This window comes from Echiichthys vipera, assembly GCF_963691815.1.
Source record: "Echiichthys vipera genome assembly, chromosome: 9".
NCBI lineage: Eukaryota > Metazoa > Chordata > Actinopteri > Perciformes > Trachinidae > Echiichthys > Echiichthys vipera.
Window position 1 is genome coordinate 6,126,448 of NC_139834.1, and position 12,147 is coordinate 6,138,594.

At 40.4% G+C, this 12,147-nt stretch overlaps 3 protein-coding genes across 4 annotated transcripts; 1 reads left to right on the top strand and 2 right to left on the bottom strand.

Moving 5' to 3' along the window:
- Positions 1-44: 44 nt before the first annotated feature.
- Positions 45-2,797, top strand: LOC310951978 (ciliary microtubule-associated protein 3; the record flags this gene model as incomplete). The annotated part of the gene is made up of 5 exons (XM_083920465.1): positions 45-194; positions 946-1,044; positions 1,265-1,398; positions 1,698-1,815; positions 2,732-2,797. 5 exons carry the CDS (start codon positions 45-47, stop codon positions 2,795-2,797), a joined length of 567 nt encoding a protein of 188 aa, XP_083776591.1.
- A 123-nt stretch (positions 2,798-2,920) lies between these two features.
- Positions 2,921-8,349, bottom strand: taf8 (TAF8 RNA polymerase II, TATA box binding protein (TBP)-associated factor). 2 transcript variants are annotated; one of them, XM_083920933.1, is made up of 8 exons: positions 8,211-8,349; positions 6,615-6,774; positions 4,966-5,064; positions 4,818-4,880; positions 4,538-4,662; positions 4,165-4,312; positions 3,864-4,006; positions 2,921-3,366 (listed from the first exon to the last, which is right to left on the bottom strand). In XM_083920933.1, the coding sequence occupies exons 1-8, from the start codon at positions 8,259-8,261 to the stop codon at positions 3,226-3,228; spliced, it is 930 nt and encodes a 309-aa protein (XP_083777059.1). In that variant the 5' UTR covers positions 8,262-8,349; the 3' UTR covers positions 2,921-3,225. The 2 variants fall into 2 exon arrangements, with proteins under 2 accessions (XP_083777059.1, XP_083777060.1); XM_083920934.1 differs by lacking the exon at positions 8,211-8,349 and adding an exon at positions 8,001-8,198.
- Positions 8,350-9,360: 1,011 nt separating this feature from the next.
- g0s2 (G0/G1 switch 2) lies at positions 9,361-10,232 on the bottom strand. Its single transcript, XM_083920638.1, has 2 exons — positions 10,170-10,232; positions 9,361-10,039 (listed from the first exon to the last, which is right to left on the bottom strand). The coding sequence occupies exon 2, from the start codon at positions 10,019-10,021 to the stop codon at positions 9,671-9,673; it is 351 nt and encodes a 116-aa protein (XP_083776764.1). The 5' UTR covers positions 10,022-10,039; positions 10,170-10,232; the 3' UTR covers positions 9,361-9,670.
- Positions 10,233-12,147: the final 1,915 nt, after the last annotated feature.

Below are 12,147 nucleotides of genomic sequence, written 5' to 3' on the forward strand. Positions count from 1 at the left end.
CCCTCCAGCTTCCGCTACTTTCTTGCCCTCAAGTTGCTCGGAAGATGCCGTCGGTGTGTGCTCAGAGAGTCGTGTTCGGCAGTTCTCAGCACAGGAGCCTCTTCCCCCTCCATTATGCACCGGACCGGCTGGGGAACCAAATGCCCCGGGGCGAAGCGCCACACATCGGCCCTGGCTGCTATGACAACCATGAGGTTCGTCTCTTAAATATCCGTATATATACATAAAACAATGGGATATATTTATTTTATCTGAGTAGTTTGACCTCGTCCTATCTTTTAATACAGATACCGATGTGTTTTTAACCACAATGTGCAGGTTGTTTGCTTTATGATGCACTAGTGTAGTTGCAGGTGACGCCTGTTGCTTAAACCCATTTAAAATGTAGTAATAAAGTATGAAAACCGTATGTTAGTCCATGGATCACCTATATTCTGATAAAGCTACTATACTATGACTTAAGTGTAAATCGATGCCTTTTGTTGCAACATACTAGGCTATATTGGCATTTTTATTTCTACTTTTCTACAGGGAGTTTTGATTTTTTAATGACATTTTCCTACTCTACTGACTTTTTTTATGACGTATTAACCCAACTTTCACCATATTAAATCATGATTTCTTTGAAATAGGCTTACAAGGCCATGATCCATAGTATTTTCTTTGACATACAATACCATTGCTTTTTTTTAAAATACTTTTTTCAACATACTTTGACTTCTTCTGACATACTCAATGTTATAGTATGTTGAATTTTTTTTTTTTAAATTCACTGTATATTATGTCCAAAAAAGTAATGAGAGTCATTAAAATGTCATAGTATTTTGAAAAAATAACTACATTTTCTTTATAGTGTGTCAAAAGTCATAGAATAGTATGTTATAAAAAAAAAAGTCACGGCATAGTTTGTCTTAAAAAGTCAAAATCCTTGAATTCTTTTTGCAGTTTGGCACCATAATCCATGACTTACAGAGGACTCCAGGGAGTAAGAAAGGATACGGCCTCTCTGCAAGGACTGCTGCACGCTTTCCGCCCTGTAGCAAGGTACTCAAGATACATTCACTGACAAACCATGTACTGAGAGCTGGTGCACTCCACCAGTTTAACACATTCAGTACAGTTCATTTGTCACAAGGACAGGGGTGAAATGTCCAATTTTTGTACAATATTGTACTTTTACTGACTTTACACATCTGATATTAGTTGCTAATTATTTGCAGGTTTCGATTACTGATACAATTATTTTTTTTACCACTGAAACCAGGCAGCAACCCCTTCCCCGCAGCAGTACCAGCAGGATCTAAGCACATCCATTGTTCCCCCTCCTGGGAAAACCCCTTTCAACTCAACCACACAGAGGTTCACAAGCATGTCATGCACAGCCGAGGACAGCCCAGGGTGAGACAGACACACACAAACAGCAATACTTTTCAAACAATACAATCAGAAGCACCTTTGTTTTTTCTGCCCACTGCACCGTAGATGTTTACATTTGCACTGCAATTAGTCCGCTTATTTATACATTTTATTTTTAGGTATCTTATGTTGTATTTCTATATTACTGCTTTGATGTGTCTGTGTGTAATGCCGTTGTTACTCTGCAATTTCCCAGCTTGGGATCAATAAAGTAGTTCTATTCTATTCTATTCAATGTTACAGGGGTGACATGAGCTGACGTATTGATTTTGTGCAAACAGGCCCGGTGCTTACGCCCATGATGCAGTTACAAACAGGAAAGTGAGCTGGCCAATGTGCTTTGGAAACCCAGACTGGTCCAGACTGCCTCAGATGGAGAAGAAGTCACTCAGGGTGAAGGTAAGGTCTTAACTCCAAACAACGTGGGCTTTGTCTTCACTTGAACACTGTTTGGCCTGTCTCCGTTGCCTGGGGACTTCGGCTACAGAGACAGACCAACAGGGTTCCTACACATTTTCCATCTCAAGATTCCAGACTTTTGAATATCAATTGTTAGATACTTATGTCAATTAATGGTTTTAACATCCAACTTTTAACAAGTATGTTATATTCTGACTAAGTATGCCATTATGTTGCCAACTCATTGGCTTATTTTTGGACACACTAGACTATGACTTTTTCAAGGAATTCTGCCACGACTGCTTTGACAGGCTCTATGACATGGCATAATTTTTTTTAAATAAAGTCAAAATATATGTCCAAAAAATGCTTAAATCAGTCATAGGAGAGCCTGTCTAAAGCAGCCATGGCATAATTTCTTGAACACTGTACAATACCCACACTGCCATGAAACAGACCTGGATTAAAATAGGTAAAGTTACCCTTTAAAGCTTTAGTTTATCCCCCCAAAAAACAAGTATAAAGTTGCATAAAAGGGAACCACTCAAAAGTACAAGTTGGACTAGTATTAAGCGAGAGTGTTGCAGCTGGCAAACTGGGCTTTAATGGAATAGGTGAAAGCAGTGAGTGGGGGTTGTAGATACGTGCTGAGGAGAGTTTTGTGTCAGAGAACAGGAAATGTAGTTTGTTAGCTAAAAGATTTTCAATAAAAACAACAGTTTGTGTTCATGATATTTGTAATTGTGCCAACCAAAAGTCCAACTACACTTTCATGGACTGACGTTACCTTTGTGCATGGTCCGGCGGAAGTTTTGGCAAGTTGTGCTACAAATGGATCCTAACACTCTGACAAACAAAACTTCTTTGACGGTTACATCACACATCTAATGCTCTTTTGTTTTTGTTTCCCTTTTAGCTAAACAATGACAAGGAGTTCCTGAAGCACAGAAGCAGAGTGGCCTACCTGAGTTTGTACTACTAACTGTAAAGCTGATGGATGAAAACCCAATGAGACACTGACAGTGCCTTTGTCAAATTATTTACCTGAACTTTTTCTGATAATTTACTGGACTGAAACTGTTTTTAAGAAAAGGTGGATCCCTCGAGAGTTTAAAAAAAAAAAAAAAAAACTTTTTTTCTTTATTCACAAAATGACTGAATTCCTGTTTGGTTTTATATTACACCATGATGTCGCATACAAAGTGACGTGAGACAAGTTTTAAACAAAGTGAGTGCTTGATGAAAAAATGAGTAAACAACAAAAAAGTTCTCACTTCAATAGAAGTCAGTGTACAAAAAGCCAACAGCAGCCGCTGGTCCCGGCTCACGCAGCAGGCTTCAACACCGGGCCGCTCCTCTCTGTGGAGGGAGTCACTGTGGCATATGTGAGTCTGTTTGTTCATATTGGACTCATTTCTTCCTCCTCACTTTGGGTTTCTTGACCGGCCGAAGGTATGGGTTGTCGATCACGTTGTCCTCACTGGCCTTTGTGGAGGGGACGACGCTACCAGGAGGAAGCATGGAGTTTTCCTTGTCAGCTCCTGGATCGTCCTGCGTGAAGGGAAACAGAAAAAAAGATGCAACCATTGTTGAACACTCTGCCATACTCACACATCCCATTTTAAAAGGAATGATATGACATTTTGGGAAATGTGCTTATTCACATTCATGCTAAGGGATGGAGGATAAGATACCCCTCATGCCTGTGAGTTAAGTATAGAGCTAGAGCCAGGGGGGCTTAGCATAGGTTAGCATAAAGACTGGAGACAGGTGGAAACAGCTAGCCTCTGTCTGAAGTAAAAACAATAAAAAATCTGTTTACCAGCACTTCTAAAGGTCACTAAAGCTGTTTCCACATAGGATATCAGGACAATGTCAGGAGAATCAGGTCCGACCATTGTCAGGACATCAATCTGAGTTTAAAGAATCTACAAATGTGTGGAAAAAGTTAGCCAGGAACTGATCATTTTAAAATCACAGAGACCCTTAGGGTAGGAAAACACAGACTATATCAGACACTGCGCAAGTTCCAGTAGTAAAAGACTGACATTGATATTGTTTCCTGCTGTGTTCTCGCTGTCTGTCTGGTCGTCCTGCTCAGAGGAGTCTGTCTCCTCCAGGGTCTGTAATTCCAGCTCCGAGGGCAGGAGGGCGCTGAGATATGGGATGGTGCTCGGTTGTGCTGCGATCACTGAAAACACATACACATGGATTACAACTCATGTAAGTACAACATGTTTTCAGGGACACAACAGACATGCGGGCATACAGAGAACAACACAGACTTGAATGTTTAAATGACAGAACGGATTATTTGAAAATACAGGTGTGCTTGGTGGAAACACTCACATGGGAAGGCAGTGATGTCGTCTTTGAAGAGGCACTGAGTCTCTCCGGTCTTGGCCATGAAGCGTGTGAGTGCTCGCTCCACGTCTCTCTTCTGACTTGCTGCCTTCTCTCTTACCACTTGGTAGTCTGACACAGGCTCTCTGAAAGTCTGAGTGCACAAATGACAATGCAACACATTTCACTTTGGGAATCTGTTACAGGGCGACATGATTGATCGATGTAGTGGTGAAACTGAAGGGTGTTTCCATGTCCTTCAGGGCGAGTTAACATCATACATAATGGATTATATTTGTTCCTTATATACAAGATTACCAAAGATCAAATTATTTCAGGGCTTGTTTAATGATATCTATAACACAAAGTTGTGACTCACGGGTGTTTTGATGTAGGTGTGAGGGTCGGGGAACTCCGGGAAATGGCCGGGGATGTGAGAGGGGTGTGTGCGTTTCTGTCCGGCTGACAGAGCTTTGGGAGTCAAAGGTGGGTTCGTCACGGGAGCTGAAATTCATCAAACCCAAACAGAAAACATATGTTCACATCTTGCGTCCATTTATTTGTTATAGTATTAGAATTAACGTGGAAAGGGAGACCACTATTACTACTGTAGTTCATTTGATAAGACATTATTAGTGGAAAGCAGAGTGCCAACTTACGAGCAGTTATAACCATCCTCTGTGATCTCTTGGCATACACAGGCAGGGTGTCGGCATTGAAACCTGCAATAACACAAACAGATTAAATGACGTCCCCTGTGTTATCTTGTGTTATATATTTGACATGTCGGTGTCCTCCAGTGCTCACCCATTTCAATGAGTGTGATCACTGTATCTGACAGAGTCGGGATGCTTCTGGCCGTGTGCTCACAATAAGCTTTAGCACACCGGCCTATTTCTGTTATATCTGGAAAAGGGACAAAAATATTAAGAGTTTAGAAAAGTCTCTGCCTATGAAGACTAAACATTTTGTAGATACAATTTTTTGTTGATCTCTTTTTTTGTTTTGAACAATATAGGGAAGTCGTAGACAGCAATCCAGAGTCAAATTCCTAGTTCAATAGAATCAATTCTGATTATCAACAAATGTTTATATTGGACATATTTTTAGTATCCTCAGAATACATAAAATATAACAAGTGGAAGTGCAAACTGCTGATACACCTGAACTCTGCTAATACAGCCTTGATAAGATGTAACGTCAGTCCTGATTTTCTGAACCACTCCTCTTCATCAAGCTTTGTAAAATATGTAATACAACTATTTTGATATCTCAAACTGACTGATTATTAGAAAAACTATACTGGATTTTTTTGGTCACACGACCAGTTTTGCAGTAAAGACCTACCACTGCTTTCCCATTAGGTAATAACTGATTGACACGTAGGCAGGTGCTGATGTACCTGCAGCAGCCGAACACTTTGCTCAAGTTTACTCACAGCTGCGGCAAATTAATGGAGCACAAGAAAAGGTGCTGTATTGAATGTGGAGCGGTCACACGGAGGATTCCAAACGTGCATAATACGGTCAGTATTGGGGAGCCTATGCAGATCCAACAAGTCGTTACAACTCAATAGCAGCAAAAATTTAAAGAGTTAAAAAGTATGACCACCAGAAGGATCTGACAATAGGATGAGGATGACAGGATAACAGAACTGTTAATAGAGCGTGTCGTCATCGTTATTATTGCTGTTTTATATTTGTTCTATGTATTTTTTGTGGCACTTCCCCGTGCCTACCTACCCGTACTATGGGCTGTTACACAAACAGCCTCTTGGAGATAAAAACATAGACAATAAAGTTCCCTGAACTAAACTGATGAAGGCTGAAAACATTTGGTGAATAAAGCATGCATCCAAAGGTAACGTCAGTCCATGAAAGTGTAGTTGGACATTTGGTTGGCACAATTACAAATATCATGAACATGAAACTGTTGTTTTTATTGAAAATCTTTTAGCTAACAAACTACATTTTCCTGTTCTCTGTACTTATCTACAACCCCCACTCACAGTTTCCACCCATTCCATTAAAGCCCAGTTTGCCAGCTGCAACACTCTCGCTTAATACTAGTCCAATTTGTACTTTTCCTTTTATGCAACTTTTTACTTGTTTTTTTTTCTGGATAAACTAAAGGGTAACTTTACCTATTTTAATCCAGGTCTGTTTCATGGCAGTGTGGGTATTGTACGGGGTTAAAGAAATTATGCCATGACTGCTTTAGACAGGCTCTCCTATGACTATGTTGAGCATTTTTTGGACATAGATTTTGACTTTATTAAAAAAATTATACCATGACTCTCCAAAAAATGCTTAAAGCAGTCATAGAGTCTGTCTAAAACAGTCAAGGCATTATTTCTTGAGTTGTGTGGTGTGTTTTAATGGCAACACGCAATTATTAAAATATGCAGTTCTGGGGAAAACAAGCATGGTCCCATCAACTTAAGAACTGATACATACAACTCTGCATCATCTCAGTGAGTGTCTCCACTGCTGCCTTCTCAGCACTCTCAAAGCCAGACTCTGTCAGGAGGGCACTGACAACAACCTGCAGGGTGCGACGTCGGGCCAGCTGGTAGTTCTCTGCAGGGCTGGTAGCTGCTTTACCACCACTCCCACGCTGAAAAACATACATGAAATATAAAACATACAGTTGGTGAGAAAAAATCCATCAGAAACATAAGGATCCCAATGAAGAAAACCGGTTCATCACAGCATGAAATAAAAAGAAAAACACAACATTGAGTATGAAGGTACAAAAGTCTTACAGCGACCAAATAAACTGAGAGCATAAAAACATTATCACTATTTCATGTATAAGGCGTCTACCTCCTACTTGGCTGAGTTACAATAAAGTGAAAAAATAAGGGGTGTGTCATTCATACCCTCAGGACTCCTAAGTTTTTGCCCCAAGTATTTTAGTGCTACAATTAGTTAGTCCTTCTCACAATCGGTCAAATCCAGCAGTTAATGTGCCTCATGTCAGACTTTACTAGTTGACAGCGATGGACAGTACTCAGAACCTTCTTTTACTTCAGCAAAAGCAGAAAAACCATAGTAAAAAAAATACCTCACTACAAGAAACAGCCCAGATTCAAAATAACATTTAAGAATATTGTAGTATTCTGTTTGACAAAAAATATGCAATATTATAGTTAATCCACAGAGCCAACTTTATACACTCACGATTGTGTAAAGGGATGCAGGATACTATCTGCAAGCAATCAATATCCGCCGATATTGACTTAAATTTGTGATTCCTGCAATTAGGTGTAGAAAAAAAGAGTATATTTTTATATAAATCGATATTTGCCAAATTAGTTTTAAAATATCGGGATTTCCGTTATCTGCAAAAAATCCAATATCCTGCATCCCTAATTGTGTCGATTAATAGTATAGTACTGTTACTGCGTCATACACGTATATGGGCTAGAATAACTATACGTGTTAAATAAACTTAACGTTGGTGAAGTAAAAAGCACAATACTGCCTCTGAAATGTAGTGTCTATTTCAAGCCTGTCAAAATTGTACTTAAGTAAATGAACTTCCCACCACTGCTACCGACTGGTTTGACTCACAGGGGCAAATGTAGCTACACATTAGCAGGTGCAACGTCAGGATAACACATACAGATTAAATGAAACCGAGACTTACAAACGTATAACGTTACAATGCAAGCTACTGTATCACATTGTTAGCGGGTTAAGGCGGTTACAGACATTGTACAAAAATGCGTGCAAATGTAACTGTTAGCTGCTAACACTGACATTTTTCCAGACAGCGAAATTTTCATTCAATAGCATTTACAGACAATTTAACGGTATATACACGACGACGTAGCCAACCTTGTCGTCTGTGATGAAGTAGAGCAGGCTCATTGTGAATTCAAGAGGAGTTGTTTTAAGTTATTAATCCTCGTCGTGACACGTTCAGCAGAGACGAGTCTCCTCCGACAGACCGCTCTGACTAATAACAGCTAGCTAAACAACGTTAGCCTGTAACTGTTAGCTACGCTAGCGTCCTCTTATACCAGCGAGTATAAAAGCGTCTCTTACCGCCCCTGCTGCATTCAGTGAACGCTCCGATGCCACCGCGGGGTCCGCCATGTGTAATTATATGTACTATGGTCAACTAATGCAACTCTATACTGACAAAAACTGCATTTGCCCGACGGCCGTTTTAGCCGCCGTTAGTAAACACGGTGGGAATTTATGTCGTCGTTTCCGTTTCCGTCACACGGGCGGAAGTGGAATTAACCCTCACTATATTATTCTATCGCCATCTTGTGGCTGATTGTATGTATTGTATTTTTTATTTTTGTATTTTCTCTTTAAGCGTCTTTTTACCTTATCACCTGTAAATTTAATTTGTATTAATTATTTGTTGTTGTTAAGTTAGTTAAAGTAGTCCTATCGTTTATCTTGCCTTGTTGATATTTAAATATTTACAGTACAATGTGTACGGATTTCTATGTGCTTCTGCCTTTGCCATGTCTGTCAAAGCACTGTGTGAACTTCTGTTTGTTAAGGTTCTGTATAATTAAGGTTATTATTATTAGTAGTATTATTATTGTTACATTAATTGATTTTCCTCATTTTTACTCAAGTACTGTTCTTTTAAATTGGAGGTAAATTAAAGCCTACTTTACCAAGTACATCCATTTTGTGCAGCTTTACTTCTACTCCACTACATCCTAGAGGCAAATATTGTAACAGACACTTTTTACTCAAACATTTGTCTGACAGCTTTTGTTACAAGTTACTTTTCAGATTACATTTACATTGCTGTAAACTACCCAATATAAAGTAGTTAAAAAATAATAATATAACTAATGTAACCAAATCTATTTCCATAAAGTGCAGAGAGAAGCAGAGAGAAATCTAAATCATGCAGGACAGTAGCTCTCCAAAAGCAGGAGTGGGCGGCCCTGATCTCAATGGTATGAGTCAAAAATGTAATACTTGAGAACGCACTGTCCTCTTTTAAGTCAGGTTTAAAAAGGGAGTAACACTTGTGCTTTTCAAAGAAAAGTGTTATCAAACCTTTGGACAGAGGAAGAATGTTCTTGCAAACTATAAAATACAGAGTGAACATCGGAAATAGTTGTCTTTATCTATTCTCCTGAATTGTGCAAAACAACACAAACCTAAAACTTCAAAGCTGCAATACACAAATCATTTTACTTTAAAATAAGACCTGAATCAGTTGCTCACTGAACAATAGCTTTATTAGTGTGCAAAATGAATGAAATCACACACATTTCATTTTCTCCAACACATTCATCAAGTGACATCCAGAAGCATCTGCTGCGCAGCAGCCAGACAATACTGTACCCTGCAGTCTTCAGTGTATCTACTTATTGTTTTCCAGTCAACAAAGGCAATTGCATGTTTAACCAAATCTGAAAAAAAGAACAAGTACAAAGTGACCAGTTCAATTTGGTGATTTAATTTGCCACCATTACCATCAACACTATAAGTGTTGTGTCCATGTACACCAGGAGGGGAGGGTCTTTTTAAGAGGCATGTAAGCGGTTGGAGCTTCTCTGCCTAGCAGTCACCAGATGTTTGGCCTTGGTCTCGATCACTATTGTCTCCATCACGTCCTCAACTTCAGGGAAAACCAGCGTAGTGTGTGACTTCAACGCCTGCCTCTTCTCCTTCTTCTTCTCCACGATCAGCTCTGCTGGTGCGTCCTCAGCAGTCTCCTGCTCCACAAATGGCAGGAGAACAGTTTCCACCAGTCCGCCAACGACTCCGAGCACCGCCAGAGTGGAACCGAGCATGTAGATCTTCAGCATGCCCCGGCTTGGCCGCTGGTTTAGCATCTCCCTAGCGAACGGGATGATCTCGCCAATGGTTTCCATAGCGTGTGTTTGATTAGTCTGTTGAAGGAAAAAATGTATTGAATATTGTCAGAGAACTCTTGTGATTTAGCATTGTAATCAAAGTACATGAGAAATCTATCTCTCTAAGATACACATAAAACGCTGACACTGACAGGCAGATACTCACTTTGAAGCACACCCTAAACTCTTTAAACACTTTTCTCAGTGTTCGGCCCAGTCAGGAATTGGTAGGCAGAGAGACAAGGGCAGGTTCTCCAATTTAAGTGGAGCTAGGTCAACTCCCACTGTGGCGACAGAATGCATATTCATGAGGCCGCTGCATTTGCTTCTTTGAGGTAAGGGGTTGTTTGGGTAAAAGGACATGGGTTTCTAGGGCAAGAAGTGAAGCAAATATTCCCTATTGGTGAAACTCTGCATGTGACATTGTGACACTGTGACATGAGGTCTGTATGTGTTGCAGCAGATTTACCCACTATCTCAAACAGACCTCCAACCATGCAGCAATCCTGTTACCGAATGAGGTTAAATCATGTAAACACTCAAATACTTCCCGTGTTACTGAATATTGAACAACGTGAGTGTGGTTGGTTCGTGTTGCATGGCTTGTTACCATAAACACTGATCCTCATCAGGAGAGCTTGAATAGTGTCCAATCACAGTGTGAAACTGCTTTAAGACACTCCCATTTATTGGCTGGAGGGCTTTGCTTGACAACTGTATGGTTACATATGGAAAACCCCGTATTGAACACTGATAGATAAGGTTCATTACATGAAAAGGTTCAATAGAATCCACCCCTTATCACATTGTCCTGGGCTGCTCTTGCTCATGATCACTGAGAGACCATGAAGCAGCGAGAGACTGCAGGGGTGAACGTGCGTTTAGATGTGTCTCCGTCTGAAACTTTCTGCCCTTTTACCTCGTCCCCAGGAGAGGAGGGAGTGAAGTCAGACGGGCGAGTTGTGAAATGTGTCTGATCTTTGCCACAGAGAGACATGTGTCATCAGCAATCTGATTTGAATTGACAGTCTTGACCAAACTGCCAAGTGGGCTAGTAGGCGAGCCTCAACTCAACCTATCAGTTCATTACTCCTCACAGCTGCCACATAGGGCAAGCTCTTTTATTCAGGACTGTTCTTATCCCTTATATAGTCATTTCCCAAAGGTAGAGAACAAAACGATACAGAATACTTTTGAACCTGCAGCTGAACAAAGTTAGTGTGAGGTGATGTACTTCACCAAATGTGTGTGAGTGTGTTGCTGAGTGTGTATAAACATTTTTTTTGTCACGACTTTCTTTGGAGTTGTATACGTGAGACTACTTTTTGATTTTTTGATGTTTTAATATCCTTTGTATAATTGCTGTGAGGTCTTGTTTTAACCCTGGGACGCTGCATCTCCTGCCTGCACAACAAGTGTACCCTTGGGTACTAATAAAGAAACCTTGAACCTCAGCTTTCTGTGATAATGACAACTGGCCAACATTGCAAGACATCTGAATGTTGTCAACATCTGCACACCAGAAGTGTGTGGGACACATTGCACCATAACATATAATCTAGTTAGATATTAAGCCATGCCAGTGCTGGGATTGTAGGATTGGTGCTGCCTGTCTGGTTGGTTACTTTGGTCCAGACTGAAAAAACCTCAACAACTGTCGGATGGATTTCCTTTTGGTACGTACAGTTGGTACAGATGCCTCCCGCTGACTGAATGCAGGTGAGCCCGAACAGGAGTGATGTGTTGTCTTTTCTTTGTTCCAGTTAAAAGTCTAGTAGCTTCATTTTGAAACATTTCACCACAAGGGTTCAAAAACATGAACAAAAGTGATAATGTCCATCGTTAATTAACATGTTTTTTGCAAAATATCGATTGTTGCAGGCTGCTCTTTTGGTGGTGTGGTGGTGAGCACTGTTACCTCACAGCAAGAAGGTTCCTGATTCAAATCCTGGCTGGGGCCCTTCTGTGTGGAGTTTGCATGGTCTCCCCGTGTTTGCGTGGGTTTTCCGGGTTCTCCTCCCACAAAATTAGTTATTTATCTATCGATCTATCAGACGTGCAGGTGTTAGGTTCATTGATGACTCTAAGATGCCCGTAGGTGTGAATGGTTGTCTGTCTCTGTTTGTCTCTATCTTCCATGTGAT

Coding starts and splice junctions, on each gene's coding strand:
- g0s2 (XM_083920638.1), bottom strand. CDS start 10,021: ATGGAAACCATTGGCGAGATCATCCCGTTCGCTAGGGAGATGCTAAAC.
- taf8 (XM_083920933.1), bottom strand. CDS start 8,261: ATGGCGGACCCCGCGGTGGCATCGGAGCGTTCACTGAATGCAGCAGGG. Junction 5,065..6,614: donor CACTGAGATGATGCAGAGTT/GTATGTATCAGT, acceptor TCCCTTTTCCAG/ATATAACAGAAATAGGCCGG. Junction 4,313..4,537: donor ACACCTACATCAAAACACCC/GTGAGTCACAAC, acceptor TTGTGCACTCAG/ACTTTCAGAGAGCCTGTGTC.